The sequence below is a fragment of the Choloepus didactylus genome, chromosome 5 (genome assembly GCF_015220235.1).
Source record: "Choloepus didactylus isolate mChoDid1 chromosome 5, mChoDid1.pri, whole genome shotgun sequence".
NCBI classification, from domain to species: Eukaryota; Metazoa; Chordata; class Mammalia; order Pilosa; family Megalonychidae; genus Choloepus; species Choloepus didactylus.
Genome location: NC_051311.1, coordinates 58,495,644 through 58,519,261, shown reverse-complemented (window position 1 = coordinate 58,519,261; position 23,618 = coordinate 58,495,644). Strand labels below are relative to the sequence as shown.

Here is a 23,618-nt window from a genome sequence, read left to right as displayed (position 1 = left end):
GCATCATAGAAACAATTACCCAAATTTTGCAAGTAATCTTGGTATCTTTATCTTTGAAACCAAATTTCCCCAAAGTTCTTCACTCTGACTTAATTTTAATAGTCAGACATTTGTATGACATTCTCTATCTGAAAGTAATCTTGGAGATAATCTAGTTTAGGATCACCAGTTTACTGATGAGTAAACAGAAGGTCTGGTATGGTAAAGGCCTTAACTGAAGTCCTGTGGTTCCCAGTCTGTTGTTTTCTGCAGTTTACCATGCTGTCCTTAGAGGGTTTTTGCCTTTTCTTCTTACATTTCTTTCTCCACCCCTATCCCCACATTTCACTCTATACCTGGTTTCTTGACCTCCATAACCCATTTGCAAAATTCTTTTTTGGAGGATAGATTGCAGTTCAAGACTAGTCTGCTGGATTTCTCCCTAGATTGAAAAAGAAGTTTTACTTATTATGTGGCTCATGAATTAAGATCCTTTGCTCTAAGTGACAGTTTGGAGGAGACTGTTGTACAGTATTTTGCTTGCAAATATGTAGAGGTGAATATGTGATTGATTTGCTGACAGACCATCTCTGAAAGCAGTTCTAATGGTGAACTTATGATTGATTACATCTATCATTGAGAGCCTAAAATACCCCCTCCCCAAATTAGAAAAGATAAATAAAATAAAGTAGGCTGAATGTATAAACTGACAAATCTAAGGGAATTTAATGAAACTAAATTACCACAGCCTACAGATAAGAGGAAAAAGTTTCTTTGTTACTGATTATAACATGAAATTAAAAAAAAAAAAAATCCAAGAAAGATAATAGAGGAAACAAGGATCTGCAGCCCATGTATCAAACTAAGTTACTGAAAGATTTTTACTAAGTGTATCTACCTCATTCCCTGCTTATTGTTGATTCATATCAATCTTGTTAGTTGAATCTAGTCTGTTGAAAGACTAGCAAATGCCAGGACTGTCTTGTAGTATAGCTTAGATTATTGCTGTTGTAATCGATTTTAGAGTTTACGTGACCTTATTTCCAGGTTGTTGGGTGCTCTGTACCAAATTCAGGTCATTCAAATGAGCTCTTTGAAAGGTGCTTCCTCAGTGCATGATGTTTTCAGTTAGTACTCTTTCAGCTACATATAAGAGAAAGTGGCTTAAACAATGGATATTTATTATCTTCCCTAACAAGAAACCCTGAGGTAAGACAGCTGCAGGGTTGGCTGCTTTGGTGGCACAATGATATAAAGCTGGAGCTTGGCATTTCTCTGGGTTTTCCCTTCCATGGTTGTCAGATGGCTGAAGTGTTTGAGTATCTCAGCTTTGGATGACAATATAATAATATCTGTTACAAGGACAGGGGATCTGTTTCCTGTTACTATCCTTGCAAGAAAATTCAGGTCTCATTGAGTTTTCCCGTTGAGATTGGGAAAGCCACTGGTAAGGGGATTGGAATTACTAGGAATGATGAGGATTCACTTAGACAAATCAGGTGCCCAGCCTCTCACAAAGTTCATGGCTGCCTGCCATCTGATTAAAAGCAGTTCCAGTGACAAGGAAAAAAGTGAGGAGGAGAGACTCCTTGGATAGGACACCAACTGGAAGGTGGTCCACGTTTTCTGTTAGTAAGATAAATGTCCACATTTTTCTGTTGTAAGATAAATGTGCTAAGATACTGACTAACTCATCATTCTTTTGCTTTTTCTTTTAAGTTTTACTCAGGTTGATATATTCTCTGTCTTTACCAGGACTCTGTCTACCAGTGATGACGTTGAAGACAGAGAAAATGAGAAGGGTCGCCTTGAAGAAGCCTATGAGAAGTGTGACCGTGACTTGGATGAATTGATTGTGCAGCACTATACAGAATTGACAACAGCGATTCGCACATACCAGAGCATCACAGAGCGCATTACCAACTCACGAAATAAAATAAAGCAGGTAAGCATCCCTTCTTGTATGGCGATCGAAGTGCCTTCCTTTAGTGCAGGTGTTGTGTCTTGGAAAGGCACTGTGGTAGTGGCTAATGGTCCCTGATGAGCAGTTTATAATCACCTTTTCCAGGGTTTTCAGCTGTGTGGAAAGCATGGCTGAAGAGGATCACATATGGCTTTCTGGGGTAGCTTCTTCCCTCCCCTATGTCTTGTCCTTCGGTTTCTACCTTTACTTCTCACTGCAGTGTGAAAATGACGCTTGGAAGTTGGCTTCCACTTGAGGAATGCTGAGAGGAATCTAAACCAAAGAAGAGAGCTTGAGATTCTAGGCCCTCTTACTATTAGAGGGTCCTAAAACATTATATAAAATGTATTCCATGTGCTCATATCACACATTTCATGTGTATGTGGGTATATATGTGCATATTTGTATGTGTTTATGTAGCTCACCTAATTATGTTAGTTGTGATTTCTCTGCAATCATTGTACATTTTTGGTAATTTTTGTGAAGTGAAGAAAATTTAACCTACAAATGATTTTCAAGTATAATGAAATGGTTTTGAATCCCCAAAATCTTGAATATCATGCTTTAGTACTGGCATATTAATTTTTATTTTGTAGTTTTCTTGTCATATTTTGGAGCTATTTCCTTTATCTTTCGTTCTTTTTCATTCTCATACTTCTCTTTTTCCCTCTCTCTTTATTTTCTTTCACTCTCTTCTTCTCGTAATAGGTTCTTTTTTTTTTCATTAAATTCAGTTTTATTGAAATACATTCGCACACCATACAATCATCCATGGTATACAATCCACTGTCCACAGTATGATAACATAGTTATGCGTTCATCACCACAATCTATCTCTGAACATTTTCCTTACATCAGAAAGAACCAGAACCAGAATAAAAAATAAAAGTGAAAAAAGAACACCCAAATCATCCCCCCATCCCATCCCATTTGTCCTTTAGTTTTTATCCCCATTTTTCTACTCATCCATACACTAGATAAAGGGGGTGTGATCCACAAGGTCTTCACAATCACACTGTCACCCCTTATAATCTACATTATTATGTAATTGTCTTCAGGAGTCCAGACTGCTGGGTTGGAGTTTGGTAGTTTCAGGTATTTACTTCTAGCTATTCCAATGCATTAAAACTAAGACATGTTATCTATATAGTGCATAAGAATGTCCACCAGAGCGACCTCTCGACTCCATTTGAAATCTCTCAGCCACTGAAACTATTTCGTCTCATTTTGCATCCCCCTTTTGGTCAAGAAGATACTCTCAGTCCCACGATGCTGGGTCCACATTCATCCCCAGGAGTCATATTCTGCATTGCCAGGGAGATTTACAACCCTGGGAGTCGGGTCCCACGTAGTGGGGAGGGCAGCAAGTTCACCTGTTGAGATGGCTCAGTTAGGGAGAGAGAGGGCCACATCTGAGCAACAAAGAGGTACTCAGGGGAGACTCTTAGGCACAATTATATGCAAGTTTAGCCTTTCCTTTGCAGTAACGAGCTTCATGAGGGCAAGTCCCATGATCGAGGGCTCAGCACATCAAACCACCAGTCCCAGTGTTTGTGACAACATCAACACCAGTCCAGGTGAGGATGTCCAACACATCCACACTTTCCCCCAGATCCTCGGGGCTGGGGAGGGGAAGGCTGTAAATATATTTTTTATTATCTGCCCGAATTACTCTGGGATGTGTCACTATTTCACTCCAGCCTGTACTAACCTATTGTATCTCACTTCCTATTCAAATTTCCATGCAATTGTGGTGTTTGAACAAATTGACCGTAGAGTTGTACCGTTTAGAAAATTTAGATCCTGTACCAAATAGATATCTCTTCGCTTGGTCTCATACGGAAGTTGAAATTTTAAAACACAGTCAGTTTCAACCTTTACCCTTTGGCCTGGCTTGCCCTGGTCTTAAGCAGACCTGCTTCATTCGTATCACTAATTGAAGTCTGGGCTCTTCTTCAGCTTTTTTTTTTTTTTTTTTTTTTTTTTTGACAGTGGCTGTATGCACTAATACTGACATTCATATCTACCGAGCTCTAGCTCTGAGTTTCAGGTGTCTCAGAGATATGCATTGTTCCGGAGACCAATCAGGTTATACGCTAGGGGATCAACATCTCAAAGCTTAGAGATAGGCCTTACAATTCAGAGATAGAGTTAACTGCTGTAAGAGCTTACAATCTAGGGACTATTACAATAATTATGTCCATGTTAGGCTATGTTCTAAGATTCAATTCTGAGTTTACACATTGTAGTTAGTCCATATTGGTGAGGCATTAAAGTGTTTGCCTTTATTTCTGGTGTTCGTAATAGGTTCTTTTTTTTTTTTTTTTTTTTTTTTTTTTAAAAAATAATTTTATTGAGATATATTCACATACCACGCAGTCATACAAAACAAATTGTACTTTCGATTGTTTACAGTACCATTACATAGTTGTACATTCATCACCTAAATCAATCCCTGACACCTTCATTAGCACACACACAAAAATAACAAGAATAATAATTAGAGTGAAAAAGAGCAATTGAAGTAAAAAAGAACACTGGGTACCTTTGTCTGTTTGTTTCCTTCCCCTACTTTTCTACACATCCATCCATAAACTAGACAAAGTGGTGTTTGGTCCTTATGGCTTTCCCAATCCCATTATCACCCCTCATAAGCTTCATTTTTATACAACTGTCTTCGAGATTCATGGGTTCTGGGTTGTAGTTTGATAGTTTCAGGTATCCACCACCAGCTACCCCAATTCTTTAGAACCTAAAAAGGGTTGTCTAAAGTGTGCATAAGAGTGCCCACCAGAGTGACCTCTCGGCTCCTTTTGGAATCTCTCTGCCACTGCGTAATAGGTTCTTAAAAGCTCGTAGTTCCTAGATACCATTCCTTTAGTGCCTAAAGGATAAAATGGATTTTTAAGGAGTATGTACATATGGTCATGGGATGAACTCATCAAATAAGGGTTATGTATTGTCACATCATAGTTTATATGGCTCTTGGCTGTGTATTTTGAGGGCCACTCTTAATACCTTTTAGGACTACTCTTTGATAAGTAGCAATAATTGCTACCACTTAACTGAGCATTGATTGTTTACGAGGCAAGATTATGTCAGTTCCTCACTCAACAAATTTAAAATTTTAGCCTTGTTCTCCCTGACTCGACAGCATTGCTGCTGATTTTCAGACTTTTTTTTTAAGCAGCAGAAATATACACACATTCACACATCTGTACACACACATTTTTTAAATGAGATTTTTGCAGAACCTCCACATACCAAACAATAAGAAAGGCGGTGCTCTCTACTTGTTTGGTATTGGGGTGAGAGGTCCCAAGCCTCATGCTTGGTTCCCTTCTTTGCCCCCGTGGCTGCCCCTGAAGCACCTCCATGGAGATTGAGGGCTGCACAGATTATAGTTGATATCTACTACCTGTATTGTTAAATTGGTTAGGGGACTCGGACTGTATCTGTCCAGTAGTAGCTGTACTTACTGCTTTTTCACATGCTTTATTTCCTGTCCCCTTGACCTTATGTTAAGATTTGGTAAGCAGATACCTAAATTCTCCTTCCAAGAATGCTGTTGACATATGATTTTTTTTTTTTTTTTTTTTTTTTTAAGTTTGATTTATATTTGATATGTATTCTTTTTTTTTTTTTTTTTTTTTTTTAAATCATCATTTTATTGAGATATATTCACATACCACGCAGTCATACAAAACAAATTGTACTTTCGATTGTTTACAGTACCATTACATAGTTGTACATTCATCACCTAAATCAATCCCTGACACCTTCATTAGCACACACACAAAAATAACAAGAATAATAATTAGAGTGAAAAAGAGCAATTGAAGTAAAAAAGAACACTGGGTACCTTTGTCTGTCTGTTTCCCTCCCCTACTTTTCTACACGTCCATCCATAAACTAGTCAAAGTGGTGTTTGGTCCTTATGGCTTTCCCAATCCCATTGTCACCCCTCATAAGCTACATTTTTATACAACTGTCTTCGAGATTCATGGGTTCTGGGTTGTAGTTTGATAGTTTCAGGTATCCACCACCAGCTACCCCAATTCTTTAGAACCTAAAAAGGGTTGTCTAAAGTGTGCATAAGAGTGCCCACCAGAGTGACCTCTCGGCTCCTTTTGGAATCTCTCTGCCACTGAAGCTTATTTCATTTCCTTTCACATCCCCCTTTTGGTCAAGAAGATGTTCTCCGTCCCACGGTGCCAGGTCTACATTCCTCCCTGGGAGTCATATTCCACGTTGCCAGGGAGATTCACTTCCCTGGGTGTCTGATCCCACGTAGGGGGGAGGGCAGTGATTTCACCTTTCAAGTTGGCTTAGCCAGAGAGAGAGGGCCACATCTGAGCAACAAAGAGGCATTCAGGAGGAGACTCTTAGGCACAGATACAGGGAGGCCTAGCCTCTCCTTTGCAGCAACCGTCTTCCCAAGGGTAAAACTTATGGTAGAGGGCTCAACCCATCAAACCACCAGTCCCCTATGTCTGTGGTCATGTTAGCAACCATGGAGGTGGGGTAGGCGAATACCCCTGCATTCTCCACAGGCTCCTCAAGGGGGCACTACATCTTTTTTTTTTTTTTTTTTTCCCCCTTGTTTGTCTTTTTTCTTTTTTTTTTTTTTTTTTTTTTTTTTTTAACTTTCCCTTCTTTTTTCAAATCACCTGTATGAAAAAAAAAGTTAAAAGGAAAACAAACATACAATAAAAGAGCATTTCAAAGAGACCATAGCAAGGGAGTAAGAAAAAGACAACTAACCTAAGATAACTGCTTAACTTCCAACATGTTCCTACTTTACCCCAAGAAAGTTACATAATATAGCAACATTTCAGTGAACTTGTTCCTACTACAACCATCAGAAATTAACAGACCATAGTCATTTCTGGGCATCCCCAGAACGTTAAATAGCTTATCTGTTCTTCCTGGATTATTGTTCCCCCTTCCTTAATTGCTCTCTACTGCTAGTTCCCCTACATTCTACATTATAAACCATTTGTTTTACATTTTTCAAAGTTCACATTAGTGGTAGCATATAATATTTCTCTTTTTGTGCCTGGCTTATTTCGCTCAGCATTATGTCTTCAAGGTTCATCCATGTTGTCATATGTTTCACCAGATCATTCCTTCTTACTGCCGCGTAGTATTCCATCGTGTGTATATACCACATTTTATTTATCCACTCATCTGTTGAAGGACATTTGGGTTGTTTCCATCTCTTGGCAATTGTGAATAATGCTGCTATGAACATTGGCGTGCAGATATCTGTTCGTGTCACTGCTTTCCGATCTTCCGGGTATATACCGAGGAGTGCAATCGCTGGATCGAATGGTAGCTCTATATCTAGTTTTCTAAGGAACTGCCAGACTGACTTCCAGAGTGGCTGAACCATTATACAGTCCCACCAACAATGAATAAGAGTTCCAATTTCTCCACATCCCCTCCAGCATTTGTAGTTTCCTGTTTGTTTAATGGCAGCCATTCTAACCGGTGTTAGATGGTATCTCATTGTGGTCTTAATTTGCATCTCTCTAATAGCTAGTGAAGATGAACATTTTTTCATGTGTTTCTTGGTCATTTGTATTTCCTCTTCAGAGAACTGTCTTTTCATATCTTTTGCCCATTTTATAATTGGGCTGTCTGTACTATTGTCATTGAGTTGTAGGATTTCTTTGTATATGCAAGATATCAGTCTTTTGTCAGATACATGGTTTCCAAAAATTTTTTCCCATTGAGTTGGCTGCCTCTTTACCTTTTTGAGAAATTCCTTTGAGGTGCAGAAACTTCTAAGCTTGAGGAGTTCCCATTTATCTATTTTCTCTTTTGTTGCTTGTGCTTTGGGTGTAAAGTCTAGGAAGTGGCCTCCTAATACAAGGTCTTGAAGATGTTTTCCTACATTATCTTCTAGGAGTTTTATGGTACTTTCTTTTATATTGAGATCTTTGGTCCATTTTGAGTTAATTTTTGTGTAGGGGGTGAGGTAGGGGTCCTCTTTCATTCTTTTGGATATGGATATCCAACTCTCCCAGCCCCATTTGTTGAAAAGACCATTATGGCTCAGTTCGGTGACTTTGGGGGCCTTATCAAAGATCAGTCGGCCATAGATCTGAGGGTCTATCTCTGAATTCTCAATTCGATTTCATTGATCTATATGTCTATCTTTGTGCCAGTACCATGCTGTTTTGGCAACTGTGGCTTTATAATAAGCTTCAAAGTCAGGGAGTGTAAGTCCTCCCACTTCGTTTTTCTTTTTTAGAGTGTCTTTAGCAATTCGAGGCATCTTCCCTTTCCAAATAAATTTGATAACTAGCTTTTCCAAGTCTGCAAAGTAGGTTGTTGGAATTTTGATTGGGATTGCATTGAATCTGTAGATGAGTTTGGGTAGAATTGACATCTTAATGACATTTAGCCTTCCTATCCATGAACATGGAATATTTTTCCATCTTTTAAGGTCCCCTTCTATTTCTTTTAGTAGAGTTATGTAGTTTTCTTTGTATAGGTCTTTTACATCTTTGGTTAAGTTGATTCCTAGGTATTTGATTTTTTTAGTTGCTATTGAAAATGGTATCTTTTTCTTGAGTGTCTCTTCAGTTTGTTCATTTCTAGCATATAGAAACATTACTGACTTATGAGCATTAATCTTGTATCCCGCTACTTTGCTAAATTTGTTTATTAGCTCTAGTAGGTGTATCGTTGATTTCTCAGGGTTTTCTAGATATAAGATCATATCATCTGCAAACAATGACAGTTTTACTTCTTCTTTTCCAATTTGGATGCCTTTTATTTCTTTGTCTTGCCGGATTGCCCTGGCTAGCACTTCCAGCACAATGTTGAATAACAGTGGTGACAGCGGGCATCCTTGTCTTGTTCCTGATCTTAGAGGGAAGGCTTTCAGTCTCTCACCATTGAGTACTATGCTGGCTGTGGGTTTTTCATATATGCTCTTTATCATGTTGAGGAAGTTTCCTTCAATTCCTACCTTTTGAAGTGTTTTTATCAAAAAGGGATGTTGGATTTTGTCAAATGCTTTTTCAGCATCTATTGAGATGATCAATTGATTTTTCCCTTTCGAGTTTTTAATGTGTTGTAATACATTGATTGTTTTTCTGATGTTGAACCATCCTTGCATGCCTGGAATGAACCCCACTTGGTCATGGTGTATGATTTTTTTAATGTGTCTTTGGATTCGATTTGCAAGTATTTTGTTGAGGATTTTTGCATCTATATTCATTAGGGAGATTGGCCGGTAGTTTTCCTTTTTGGTAGCATCTTTGCCTGGTTTTGGTATTAGATTGATGTTAGCTTCATAAAATGAGTTAGGTAGTGTTCCATTTTTTTCAATGTTTTGAAAGAGTTTGAGTAAGATTGGTGTCAGTTCTTTCTGGAAAGTTTGGTAGAATTCCCCTGTGAAGCCATCTGGCCCTGGGCATTTATTTGTGGGAAGATTTTTGATGACTGATTGGATCTCTTTGCTTGTGATGGGTTGGTTGAGGTCTTCTATTTCTTCTCTGGTCAGTCTAGGTTGTTCATATGTTTCCAGGAAATTGTCCATTTCTTCTACATTATCCAGTTTGTTGCCATACAGTTGTTCATAATATCCTCTTATAATTTTTTTAATTTCTTCAGGATCTGCAGTTATGTCACCTTTTTCATTCATTATTTTGTTTATATGGGTCTTCTCTCTTTTTGATTTTGTCAGTCTAGCTAGGGGCTTGTCAATCTTGTTGATCTTCTCAAAGAACCAACTTTTGGTGATATTTATCCTTTCTATTGTTTTTTTGTTCTCTATGTCATTTATTTCTGCTTTAATCCTTGTTATTTCTTTTCTTCTACTTGGTTTAGGATTGGTTTGCTGTTCATTTTCTAGCTTCTTCAGTTGATCCATTAGTTCTTTGATTTTGGCTCTTTCTTCCTTTTTAATATATGCGTTTAGTGCTATAAATTTCCCCCTTAGCACTGCTTTTGCTGCATCCCATAGGTTTTGGTATGTTGTGTTCTCATTTTCATTCGTCTCTATATATTTAGCAATTTCTCTTGCTATTTCTTCTTTAACCCACTGATTGTTTAGGAGTGTGTTGTTTAACCTCCAGGTATTTGTGAATTTTCTAAGTCTCTGATGGTTATTGACTTCTAATTGTATTCCATTGTGGTCAGAGAATGTGCTTTGAATGATTTCAATCTTTTTAAATTTATTGAGGCTTGTTTTATGTCCCAGCATATGATCTATTCTGGAGAAAGTTCCGTGAGCACTAGAAAAGTATGTGTATCCTGGTGATTTGGGATGTAATGTCCTGTAGATGTCTGTCAAATCTAATTCATTTATCAGATTGTTTAGGTTTTCAATTTCCTTATTGGTCTTCTGTCTGGTTGATCTATCTATAGGAGAGAGTGATGTGTTGAAGTCTCCCACAATTATTGTGGAAACATCAATTGCTTCCTTTAGTTTTGCCAATGTTTCTCTCATGTATTTTGTGGCACCTTGATTGGGTGCATAGACATTTACGATTGTTATTTCTTCTTGCTGAATTGCCCCTTTTATTAGTATGTAGTGGCCTTCTTTGTCTCTCAAAACATCCCTGCATTTGAAGTCTATTTTATCTGAGATTAATATTGCTACACCTGCTTTCTTTTGGCTGTAGCTTGCATGAAATATTTTTTTCCATCCTTTCACTTTCAATTTCTTTGTGTCCCTGTGTCTAAGATGAGTCTCTTGTATGCAACATATTGATGGTTCATTTTTTTTGATCCATTCTGCGAATCTATATCTTTTAATTGGGGAGTTTAATCCATTTACATTCAACGTTAAAACCGTGAAGGCATTTCTTGAATCGGCCATCTTATCCTTTGGATTATGTTTGCCATATTTTTCCCTCTCTCTATTAATATCCTTTATTGTACCCATACCGAATCTCTTTAGTACTGAACCTTTCTCCAAGTCTCTCTGTCCTGTCTTTGTTTCTCTGTCTGTAGGGCTCCCTTTAGTATCTCCAGTAGGGCAGGTCTCTTGTTAGCAAATTCTCTCAGCATTTCTTTGTCTGTGAAAAATTTAAGCTCTCCCTCAAATTTGAAGGAGAGCTTTGCTGGATAAAGTATTCTTGGCTGGAAATTCCTCTCTCTCAGAATTTTAAATATATCGTGCCATTGCCTTCTCGCCTCCATGGTGGCTGCTGAGTAGTCACTACTTAGTCTTATGCTGTTTCCTTTGTATGTGGTGAATTGCTTTTCTCTTGCTGCTTTCAGAACTTGCTCCTTCTCTTCTATGTTTGACAGTGTGATCAGTATATGTCTCGGAGTGGTTTTTTTTTGGATTTATTCTATTTGGAGTTCGCTGAGCATTTATGATTTGTGTATTTATGTTGTTTAGAAGATTTGGGAAGTTTTCCCCAACAATTTCTTTGAATACTCTTCCTAGACCTTTACCCTTTTCTTCCCCTTCTGGGACACCAATGAGTCTTATATTCGGACGCTTCATATTATCTATCATATCCCTGAGGTCCATTTCGAGTTTTTCAATTTTTTTCCCCATTCTTTCTTTTATGCTTTCATTTTCCATTCTGTCATCTTCCAGGTCACTGATTCGTTGTTCAACTTCCTCTAGTCTTGTACTATGAGTGTCCAGAATCTTTTTAATTTGGTCAACAGTTTCTTTAATTTCCATAAGATCATCCATTTTTTTATTTAGTCTTGCAATGTCTTCTTTATGCTCTTCTAGGGTCTTCTTGATTTCCTTCATATCCCGTACTAGGGTCTCATTGTTCATCTTTAGTTCTTTGAGTAGCTGCTCTAGGTGTGTCTCTTCTGGTCTTTTGATTTGGGTGCTTGGGCTTGGGTTATCCATATCGTCTGGTTTTTTCATATGCTTTATAATTTTCTGTTGTTTTTGGCCTCGTGGCATTTGCTGTCCTTGATAGGGTTCTTTTAGGGTTTGTAGACCAGTTGAAGTCCTTATCTCTAATTTATCAGATCTACAGCTTCGTGGAGTACACTTTCTCTAACTAACCAGCAGGTGGCGTCCACGAGCCACCTGTTCTCCACAAGCCAGATCTCCCCTGCTTAGCCTTTTTGGTGAGTGGGGGAGTGAGTCTTGTGGGGCCCAATTGGTGTCCCAAGCTTGCGTGTGTAGTTGGTGTTGCCTGCCCTGTATGTGGGGCGTGTTTCTGGGCAGTCGGGGAGGGGGGGTGGCCCTAACAATCAAATCTCCCTGATGATCCTAGAGTTTTAAAGCTACTGCAATAGTCTAATCCTTCAGTTCAGTCCTGCCACAGTTTGTCTCTGCCACTGACCCACAAGTCTTTGGTATTGGCGTATGGCTCCTGAGACTTGCAAGTGGGCCCCTCTTCCAGGCTGTGCACCCCGGGTCCTCTGTTGAGGGATGACTGTGCTATGTCACAGGTGAGTGCCGTCCCCCCAGGGCAGTTCTGGGCTGCTGGGCTGTGTTGGGAGGCTCCCAGTCTGCTCAGATGATGGCTGAATGGGGCTCTGTTAATTCACACTGCTCCCCCTTCCCAGCTCTGGGACATTCAGCTGAGGTTGCAGGGAAGGCTAATGTCCACGCCCAGTTTTGTGGTGTGTGCCTGTTATTTGAAGCACTTCCGTCACACTGGGTTGTCTGGGGCAGCTCTGGGCTATGGGGCTGGCGATGGGCAGGAGTGTTTCCTGTCCACCAGGATGGTGGCTGTGAGCGGACACCCCCCTTTTCTTGGGAAGTTGTGTTGTTTAGTGAATTTTCTCAGCCACTGGATTATTGCCTTTTGTCTCAGAGCTCTCTTATTTCTGCTCTTGACTTGACGTGCCCAAATTTCAATTCTTTGAAGCTTTCTGTATTGAGCTTCTTAGAGTACTTGTTTTAGAAAAAGCAAAAAGGATTTAAAAAAAAAAAAAAAAAAAAAAAAAACGGCCCTCCTCAGAGATCTAATGGGTTATTGAAATGCTAATAGACAAAGCAACCAGGGCCATTAAGGAAAGGTGCCCTGGGCAGAGAGATCAGCCTTGCTTCGGGATTTGCATATGCGCCTCAAGGCCTGATCTCCGCCCTTCCCCTTTCTGTGTTCACCAGAACTCCAAAAATCCTCTGCTTTTACTTTGGAGCTTCTCGTGTTGTTTTCCTTCTATGCCCGTCTCCTCTCTGCTGGGCTGGCTGCTCTCAGAGTCTCTGGTGTCTGGCCTCAGTCTATCTATGGTTGGAGTTTGAATCAGTAGAATGAGTTTCCGATGAGAGCAGCCACTGCAATTCTCCCTTCTCCTTCCTGGAGCTGACAGCCCCTCCTCCCCCGGGACTGAGCCTGGCAGGGAGGGGCGCGGGTCCCCTGGCCGCAAAAACTTACAGATTTCGCTGATCTCAGCAGTTCCACGTTTTCATGAGTGTTGTATGAAGTATGCCCAAAGACAGGTTGCTCTGTGGTGTCCAGTCCACGCAGTTCCTGGCTTTTTACCTACTTTCCTGGAGGAGTAACTAAAACATACAGCTCACCAGTCTGCCATTTTGCGACATATGATTTTCAGCCTCTAAGAGTGCAGTTCCAGAATCAGTAAGCATTTAGCCTTTTTCAAAGCAATGTGCTGCCTTGTTTACATTTTAAAGTTATCTGGGCATTTTCAGAAGGAATACTGTCATTCCTAGCGATTACAAGAGGTGAGTTCATCCTATGGATTTATCGGTGAAACTAGGTAAAGCTATAGATCAGTAGCTCTAGATTTAAAGTCAGCTGTAGTCCATTCTGACCCAATATAGTAAGCTCAAGAGGGGTCAGCAAATGAATGTATAGAGATTCTGACCTTCTGGCTTTGCCTCAAGTAATCACAGCAAGGGTGAAAGACCTTTTGGTGTTTGTGTTTTCTGATTAGTTTGGTTGACTAAAGGGACTATGTCCTAATCTCAAGGGAAGTGCTTAGAGGAATTGCTGCCTTGACTCCCTGTGGCTCTAAGTCAATAGAATTTTTGCTGCTAACAAAGAGCGTTCACCTGGTATTAAAAAGGAGAGCCTCCTCTTGATGATTTCACATTTGTTTTAGTAGCCACAATATTTTCACTATCCTTGCTTTTAAGGATACTGGGGTTTTGAAGAAAACAAAACAAAAAAGAGAATTTTGCGTTTATTATATGAGACACTTGTTAAGAAAGTAAACGTCACTTAATTCAGTGTAACGAATTAGCTTCAATATCAGAAAGAGAAATAAAGGGCTAAAACTGTTTTCTAAAAAGCCTTTAACAATTGGTGAATGGAAAAAGAAAATGTTGAGGAAAAAATAAAAGTGAATTTTTTTCATTCTATGGTTTAATATATTTTTTTTTACCATGAAAATCCATTTTTTATCACCAAGAAAATCACTGATATTTCTTTATTAATCTTTTCCTGACATTTTTGTTTTTTAATGGCACTTTCGATTATGTATAAAATGTAGGGTTTTTTTTTTTTAAAGTAAATACGTGAATGATTCGGTAATTGTTGGGCTGTATAATTTCAGAGTCACAAAAATGATGAGGGCATATAGATCTAAGGTGAAATTTTCTTTCTGCTCTCTTAACAAAAGAATATAAGGAGGATTTATTCAACAAATATCTGTTGAGTACCAGCTACATGCCAGTTTCTGTTTTAGGTTCTGGGGCTATAACAACATAAAACACCACTCTCTGATGTCATGGGGCTTACATGCTAATGGCAAGAAACAGAAAAACAAATACGTATATAATGATTTAGCAACATTTATTCAGCTCCTATATACTGAGTGTCTACTTTGTGGTGAGCATTGGTTTGGGCTCTAGGGTATAGCAGTGAATAGTACAGAAAAAAATTCCTGCTCTCATGGAGCTTACATTCTAGTCACAGGAGGCAGATTATAAATTAACAAAGGAGTAAAATATGAAATAACTTATGGTAAGAAATGCTACTAAAATAAACGAGGAAGGGGATATAGAGAGTTACTGTTTTAAATGGGGTAGTCAGGGAAACCTTCATGAGATTACCTTTGAAGCCAATATTTCTAGGGGTTGAGGGAGAGAGTCCCAAAGAGCATTCCAGGAAGATGGAATTTAACAGGTGCATCCAGTCAGGCAGGAGCATGATGGGAATTCTGGAGAAGCAATGAGGAGGTCAGTGGGGCCAAGCCAAGCGAGAAGTGGGGAGAGTAGCAGGAGATGAGATGAGAGAACTGGTGTATGAGGTGTGATAGAGGTGTGATGTTCAGGTCCTATAGGGTCTGTAGATCACTGTAAGAACCTTGCTTTTTATTCTGCGTGTGATAAGAAACCATTGTAAAGTTTTGAGGAGAGTTGTGATATGATGTGACCAATATTTTGAAAGAACCACTCTAGCTGCTGGGCTGAAAACAGATTTTAGTGGGGACCAAGGCAGATGAGGATAAGATGTGCATGTTCATGCTTTGCTACCTTCTAAAGCTTAAGACCACAGAACCGTTTACACTTCCCATTTTATGACATTAGTTTTGTATATGGCTTTATGTTGTATTGGTAGAATCTTATGTCCTAGAGGATAATATGAGCTGACAGATGGATTTAGTTCACTCTCTCTCCAAACTTTTTTATACCAGTCAAGTTCTAGATTCAATAAAATATGTGGAAATAAAAAACCATGTGTGATGGTTCAAGTCAAGTAATATGGATCTACGCATATTACCCAAACAGTCCTATTAGAGTGTAAAACTGGTAAAAACAAAATGTTATTGCATTAGAACATTTCAGAATCCAAAGGCTGTGCCAGTGCCTGTCATAATAATGACTACTAGAGCAGCAGGACTATAATGGATAAATATGAATTGATACAAGTTGTAAACTTGTACCATCCAGGTCATGCTTTTAGGTATATGAATTTATGTCTTTGTCCATGATGTAATAGGTGGATGAGACGAGATTAGGGTAGGCTGAAGGGAGAATACAGTACTTGTCTCTGTTGTAATGTGTGCACACTTTACATTTCACCCCTGCTTTGGCTGCCCTGTTGGTGCTGGATCAAGTTTTTAACTCATTTTTCTTGCCTGTAAATGGAACTCATATATAGGAGTATGCAAGTGAATTTGTTAGGACTTAATCATTGAGTAATGTAACATTCATTACCATTTAAATATATTTTTTTGCCTTTTACATGAAAAAATACCTTGAAAGGTAGGATTAAAACAAAGAATAAACTTAAGTAATGTAAAAAATGGTCATAGTAGTACAACCTGGTTTTGGTAGGAAGCTATCGGTAGTCCAAATATAAGATGGAAAATGCTGTAAGGGAAAAAAGCCTTTGGGTTTCTAGAAATGGGCACGCTAAACAGTGGGCAATAATGAGGTATCATGATTTAAAATCTGGGCAGTTCTCTGGAGTACATTAATGCAGTCACCAGATCTATGAGGTACTAATTTTTCCAATAAGCTCAACAACATTCAGATTATTATTTATGTACTATATTCAGATGCTGTAACTCAAAAGGAAGGAATTGCCCTCAGAAAGGGTGATGCAGAGAGCCTCTAAGAGAATTTAAGACCTTAGACGGGCAGCTAAAATGAGTAAGGGAAAAGAAGTGTGGGAAATAAGTTTTAGGGGTAATTTGAAAATGGTTTATAGTACAAAAGGGCCTTAAATAGAACAGTGAGCAGTGTTTGTGCTTTCTTTAATACTCTATGGAAAAGATTGGGCTGGACACTTGGGTCAGGAGAATACTCATGAAAGTGCTTGTGTAGATTAGGTTTACTACTCTTATTACAAAACAGGAGAGATAATACCACTTATATTTTGCACTGTTAAAATGAAGAATAATGTTAACTATTATATTAATTTTTTTTATCATCCCTTGTTCATGGGAAACTTGTCAGGATATTTATTGTGTAAGTTTCAATGAGGTGCTTGCACATTTGTTGTGTTTATTACAGATAATATTCATACTCAGAGAATTTTCTGCCTTTCTTGTCCTTTATCCAAATTCAGTGCCTTTCTTATTTTATTATTTATTTTATTTCATGTTATGGCCTTACACCCCAGGGTCTTTATCCATCAAACTCTCTTACATATCTCTCTGCTCTTTCTCTTGCAAATGCTACCACAGTGCTATTTGAAGGCCCCAGTTAGTTTTCATCTTTTTATCTTTCTCAAGGTAGAATTGCAGATCTCTCTTCTTTGCTGTTTGTATTACCTCGTATTTCTATTCCAATAGCCTTTTGGGCCCTGTCTTCCTTATTTTCTATTTTTCTGATAGTCTCTAATTAGAGTGACTTTTAGTTCTTTTATATTGCAACTGGAAATTTGGCTATTTCTGAACAGGAGGTGATTAGGAGCAACTATGAATTTACTAGAATTCTGAGGAAGGAAAGGAAACGTGTTTGAAGAAGGATTTTCATACTTTGGTTTTGATGTTATGATTTAAACAGCTTGATTTTCATGGATTTGTTTAAAGAAGAAAGAGTACCGTAATCTAAATTATCCTTATAAATTAAATAGAATGGAAGTAAAATATTCTCACCACATTTGTAAAAGTAGAATACATAACAAATTATACCTGGTTAGGTATAATTTGGTAACTTTCTCACATTTAAATGTTGTTTATTGATGAAGAAAGCCCTGTTTTCCCCCCTCCCCATTTAAAAAATCATATTTACTGAGGTAGAATTGACATAGAATAAAAGGGTCATATTTTGAGAGTACAGTTCAATGAGTTTTGTCAGATGTATATACCCTTGAAAGTGTTACCATTACTCCAGAGAATTCTGTCACTCCTGTTTATAGTTATTTCTCCCCCACACTCTGCACTAAGCAACTGCACTTGAATTCTATCACTTCAGATTAGTTTTGCCTGTTCCAGAACTTCGTATATAAAAGGAGTCATACAGTAGATACCATTCTATTTTGTGACTGGCTTCATTTGCTCAGTATAATGTTTTTGAGTTTCTTCATGTTTCTTCCTTTGATTACTGAGTAGTATTCCCACCCCTTACCCAAGATTTAAAAATAATGTTTCTTCATTACTGTGACTCTCCAATAAAAAAATGGAAGCTTCAGGGCAATTTAGCATTAAAGTTTTCATAACTTCTTATGTCTGCAGTGTTGGTTACCTCAGTTTAGGGAATCATTTTGGTGATGCTCATTTTCTGCACAGCTTGATGCCAAAGTTTTTCCTCACAAATTCTACCTTTCTTTTCATTTTCCTTCCCCATAGTAAGCAAAAGTGAGAAGTGAGCTGATTGCATTATGTGTATCTCTAGTGTGAAATGCCATAATCATCTTTTTCCAATCAGAAACGAGTTTGCCAAGTTTTACTGACACTACATTTATCCCCCATTCTCTTGATCATGAGCCTGGTTAGGTGTTGTATGACATAAAATTTATCTTTAAGTGTTTCTATAGGAACCATTACACACAGGATAAAGCTAAGAATTATAGAACCAAGCCGATTTCAGTAGAATATCAGAAATTGAATTCTAACAGATTTTAACTAAGATTTAAAATAGAATGGATTCAATAGCTGGAATTCTTAACCCAGGGACCAGGAACTCTAAGGAGATCTAGGAATAACCTTTGGAGATGGGTTTCAGAGTCAAATGAAAATAAGAAAGCTGATAAAAACCAGCACTTTTCTAGATCTCAACCTCACCCTACCTCATCCCCAATTCCAACATTTCAGAGGCACTGACATTACTTTTTTAGTTGTTTTCTCAGATATTTCTATTTCTATATTTCTGATTTAATGCTTATAGTATTTTTCTCTGTGTTTTCTGTTTTAGACGTTGTGGTGGTTTGGAGCTATGTAACCCAGAAAAACATGTTCTTAAACTTAATCCATTCCTGTGGGTGTGAACTCATTGTAAGTGAGACCTTTTGATGAGGTTACTTCAGTTAAGATGTGGCTCAATTCAGTCAGGATGAGTCTTAGTCCAATTACTGTAGTCATTTATAAGCAGAATGAAATTTGGACAGATAGCCACAAAGGCATCAGCCAGAAGCTGAACATCAGTGGAACCCAGAAAGGAAGGGAGAGGGCAGGAGAGGCTGCCGTATGCATTGCCATGTGACAGAGGAGCCCAGGACCAAGAATCACTGGCAGCCAGCACAGAATGCTGGTTTTGGGAAGAAAGCATTGCCTTACTGATGCCTGAGTTTTGGAATTCTCCTGGCCTTAAACTGTGAGCCAACAAAATCTCATTGTTTAAGCCAACCATTGCATGGTATTTGCTTGAGCAGCCCAAGAAGCTACAATGTACATTGTATAATGACTTTCTGCTATGGAAGAGGATTTAGTCCCTTTCCACTCTTTTCCCTGCCCCACCACTTCTTCTTTCCTCATTCTCTCTATATAGATGTGCCCAAGTTTTTGGTTAAATTGATAGTTGGTGCTTACCTTATTATAACTACATAAATTTTTGTAGCTGTGCCATGCAGGATATCATGATTATATTTTTTCTTTCTCCTTCTCTCTTCTTTATTATGAGAGAAGTTGTAGATTTACAGAAAAATTATGCATAAAATACAGGGTTCCCATATACCATCCTATTATTAATACCTTGCATTAGTGTGGTACATTTGTTACAATTCATGAAAGAACAGTATTATAATTGTATTGTTAACGATGGTCTATTATTTACAATATGTTTCACTGTTTTGTGTAGTCTTACGCTTTTCTTAATTTTTATTCTAGTAACATATATACAACTTAAAATTTCCCCTTTAAACCACATTCAAATATATAATCAGTGCTGGTAATTACGTTCAGAATGTTATGCTATCGTCAGTACTGTCCACTACCAGAATTTTATGATCAACCCAAATAGAAACTCTGTACAATTTAAGCATTAACACCCCATTCCCTACCCAAACCCTATCCATTGGTAACCTATATACTAGATTCTAACTCTATGAGTTTCCTTATTCTAATTATTTCATATCAGTGAAGTCTACAATATTTGTCCTTTTGTATCTGGCTGATTTCACTCAACAGGATATCTTCAAGATTAATCCATGTTGTCACATGTATCAGAACTTCATTCCTTTTTATGACTGAGTAATATTCTATTGTATGGATATATCACATTTTATTTATCTATTCATTGGTCGTACATTTTCCCTTGTGCAATTTGTTGTTGTTGGTGGTGTCCCTAGAATTAGTGATTGAATCTTCCTGTTACCTTTCTTCTGTGTTGGATTCTCTTTTTCATGGTTCACATGTTTCTTCCTTTTTTCTCTTGTTTTCATGGAATGCATTCTTCAGTAGCTTGCTGAGATATGGTGCATATGAAGTTTATTTTTTTGAGAGATTATGTGTTTGAGAATGTTTTTATTCTTTCCTCATACTTGATTGATAGTTTTTCTGGGAAATAATTCTCTCATAGAAGTTTGAAGATATTATTCCTTTGTTGTGTCTTGTAGCTTTTGGTGTTGCTATTGAGAGAAGTCCACTGCTATTCTGATTCACAGTCCTTAGTGTGGTTCTGTTTTTTACCCCCTCTTGGGAAGGCTTTAAGATGGTCACTTTATCCCTTGTGTTCTTACTGTCAGGATAATGTCCTGGCTTGGGACTTTTCACTCATTGTCTTGAGCTCTTTGTGTGCCCTTTCCATCTGGAAACTAATGTTCTTTGATATGGGAAATCTTCTTTTATTATTTTATTGGATTGATTCTCTAATTTTATCTCCTAATTCCCATCCCAGGTGTTCTACTCTTGGTGAGTTTTCCTCCAACCTTTGTATTGGATTTAAAAAAATTTCTGCTGTCATAGTTTTAATTTCTAAGAGCTGTTTTTCATTATCTGAATATTTTATACATTGTTTTCTTGTTTCATTGATGTAATATCTTCTCTTTTTTCTCTAAGTATATTAATTATAGTTTTTTTTAGTTGTTTTTTTCCTGTTTCCTATGTAGTTTTTGTTCCCTCACCATCCTCTCTGCAGTACTTTTGTTCTTTTTTTTTTCGTTCTGATGCCTGTCTTTCCATATACAAACTTTCCTTGAAAGTTTGGTGATCCTTAGCCAACCATTTGCATGTAAGGGAGAGGCACTACAAAACTGTTGGAAGCTCGGTGCATGTTCTGGGGCTTGTCTAGTGATGATTAGGCAGGGACCTGGCAGTTTCCCTGGTGAAATCTCAGGTATCACTATCTATAAGTCTTTTTCCTTGGATCAGGTCACTTTCTCCAGGGGAAAGCTGGAAGTCTCCTGTGTTAGGGAGGAAAGTCAAGCTGCCAGTGTTATTGTAGCCTACTCATGAAGGAAGTTGATGGTCCAGAGGGGGCTGAGACCTTAGATCAATAGACCAACTTTGTCTTCATCCTCCCATTTTCTGCCCAGTGCCTCATGCCCTCCCATCAGCCATGTGTGGCATTTCCTGGTCCAGACTCTTTCTGATTCATTTTCTCTAGATTGTAAACATCCTATTTTGGCCAATGTTGGGGGGAGGGAAATTACTTGTCTGTGTGGTTTGATGGGGATCTAGGGCTCAAAATGTACCTTGTAGAAAGTTTTAACCCTGCATCCCTGCCCTCAGTTTACTTGGTTCCTCCTTTTCAGTGTTCACAAACTCTGCTCCAAGCTAAGATTTTCAAATTTCTCTGGTTTCCTAATTTAGTGTCTACCATCCACCCTCTTATCATCTTCTAAAATTTTGTTGCCGTCTTTTTTTCACTCTTCCCTCCTCTTCTGTTTTCTTTTTTTCTTGCTGTTTTATTATTATTTAATTCAATTACTATCACTTCGGGGATAGTAAATCAAAGGGATCTATAACCTCCAGAAAGTTAATAACCATTCCACTGTAGTTATCAGGAGAGATTATAGAATCCCCTTATTCACTCCCCTTTACATCAGAGTGTTTCATAGAAGTAAGAATTAGGTATAGTCTTAAAGCTGGAGGAATGGATTAGACTGTGTTTCAAGAAGCTTTCTAATCTTAGCATTCTATCTTTATATTTTCCATGCTTGTTGAGAAAATGTTGAAATTTAGTTTAGTTCTGTAATCACTTGTAGTATAGTGTTAGTATGTGTATACTACTCCAAATCTCGTAAAGGAATAACACAGATTTTTCTTTTTTCTTTTTTTTGTCAAAAACATGATAGACTTTCTGGGGTAATGGATGAAGGTTTGTATGCATTTGCTAAAACTCATCAAGTGGTACACTTGAGATGTATTCATGGATAAAATTTTCCTCAAACAAAAAACAAAAGCAAAACTGTAAACACATATTGTACTTTACTTTAAATGAAAATGCCTGTTAGGAATTCAAAAGTATGTGAAAGCAGTCCTGTGAATTGTGAAAGGTCATGTTCTTTTTATGTTTTCATGTTGTAAAATTGAAGAAGTTTCCCTCTTTTATTTTGTCATGTTGTGCCTGTGATAGTCACTGTACTGTGCAGATCTACATGCTGGAGATTGTTTTATTTCTTATCTAAAATTCAGACTACATTGCAAAAAAATAATTTAATCTTAGACTTATCCTAATTCCTTTTATTTCAGGTTTATCTCTTATGTGTCTACTCTTTTCTAGAAACTGGCTTATTTTTGCTTTAAGTCATTTGAGATGAATGCCCATGTCTGTAGTTGGAAACTTTAGTTGAAGTTCTGGAATGAGAAGGAGGGACCAAGTAACCTATCTGCTAGATTGAAGGAAGAATAATAGAATGGCATAGACTCTCACATTAGTCATTTCCCTTTTAGATATATTAACGTTTATGTGGTACTTCATATTAATAGTGTGCTTTATATCCTTAATCATTTTTTCTAGGTTCACTCACAGATAGAGCAGGAGTAGTTTTCTCATTTCACGGGAGAGAAAATACAGACACAGAGAGGTGGAGATGCACCCAGTTGAGTCAGTGTCAGAATCAGGGTTAGAATTTTGCAAGGGGACCAGTCAAGGGGATCAAGTGTGAGTGGGAATTAGTAACTGTTAGATACAGTAGTACCAATGAGGACTACTAACCAGATTGTGGGTTTAGGCTGGCAAGACTTTGAATTGACCCAAGTCTGAATCTGTCCTCTCATAGGTAAAAGAAAATCTGCTTTCATGTAAGATGCTGTTGCACTGCAAAAGGGATGAGCTTCGGAAACTGTGGATTGAAGGAATTGAACATAAGCATGTTCTGAACCTGCTGGATGAAATTGAGAATATCAAGCAAGTGCCTCAAAAGTTGGAACAGTGCATGGCCAGCAAGCATTATCTCAGTGCCACCGACATGCTGGTGAGAGAATAGCTTATGCTAATGGTCATTTCTGCTAAGATGTAAACCCACTCCCTTTTGTTCTCTGAATCCTGTAATGCATGTAGCCTATTACAAACTGCCCCCTTGGGATTCCCTGGCTGTTCCCTTTATAATTCCAGTATTTGAAATGGTAGGTGTTTATTATTTATATATTGTCTGCCTTTGGAACAATGGCAAGTAGTATCGTGGTAAGAAAGCAGTACATAAAGGAATGATAACAAGGTGTTTTTTAAGCCTAAGAGGAAGATAGTTAATGACTCCCATTTTAAAGAATGAAATGTCGTGAGTGAGAACTTTTGGAGATTTACAAACTTGGTGTTCTACAAGTTCTTTGAAGGATTTTTATATTTGGGTTTTCCTTTAAATTGATAAGAAGGAGAGTACTTTTAGGTGAGTAATACTGGCAAATAACTTTATCAAACAAGAGTGATCTACAACCTAGGCTTCAGTCTCTATCTTAGCCCATGATGTTCTGCTACATTTTGAATTAGAAA

The 23,618-nt window shown here is 37.9% G+C and overlaps 1 protein-coding gene across 6 annotated transcripts in view; it reads left to right on the top strand.

Annotated features, from left to right (window-relative positions):
* Positions 1–23,618, top strand: part of EXOC4 (exocyst complex component 4) — a 953,704-nt gene that overhangs the window by 18,361 nt on the left and 911,725 nt on the right. For 5 of the 6 annotated variants that reach the window (XM_037836132.1, XM_037836135.1, XM_037836134.1 and 2 more), the window contains exons 2-3: positions 1,735–1,924; positions 22,909–23,103. In XM_037836132.1, the coding sequence (XP_037692060.1) occupies positions 1,735–1,924; positions 22,909–23,103 (385 nt within the window). Of the gene's footprint in view, positions 1–1,734; positions 1,925–22,908; positions 23,104–23,618 lie in introns of those variants that run through there. The other variant, XM_037836133.1, reaches the window with a different exon arrangement.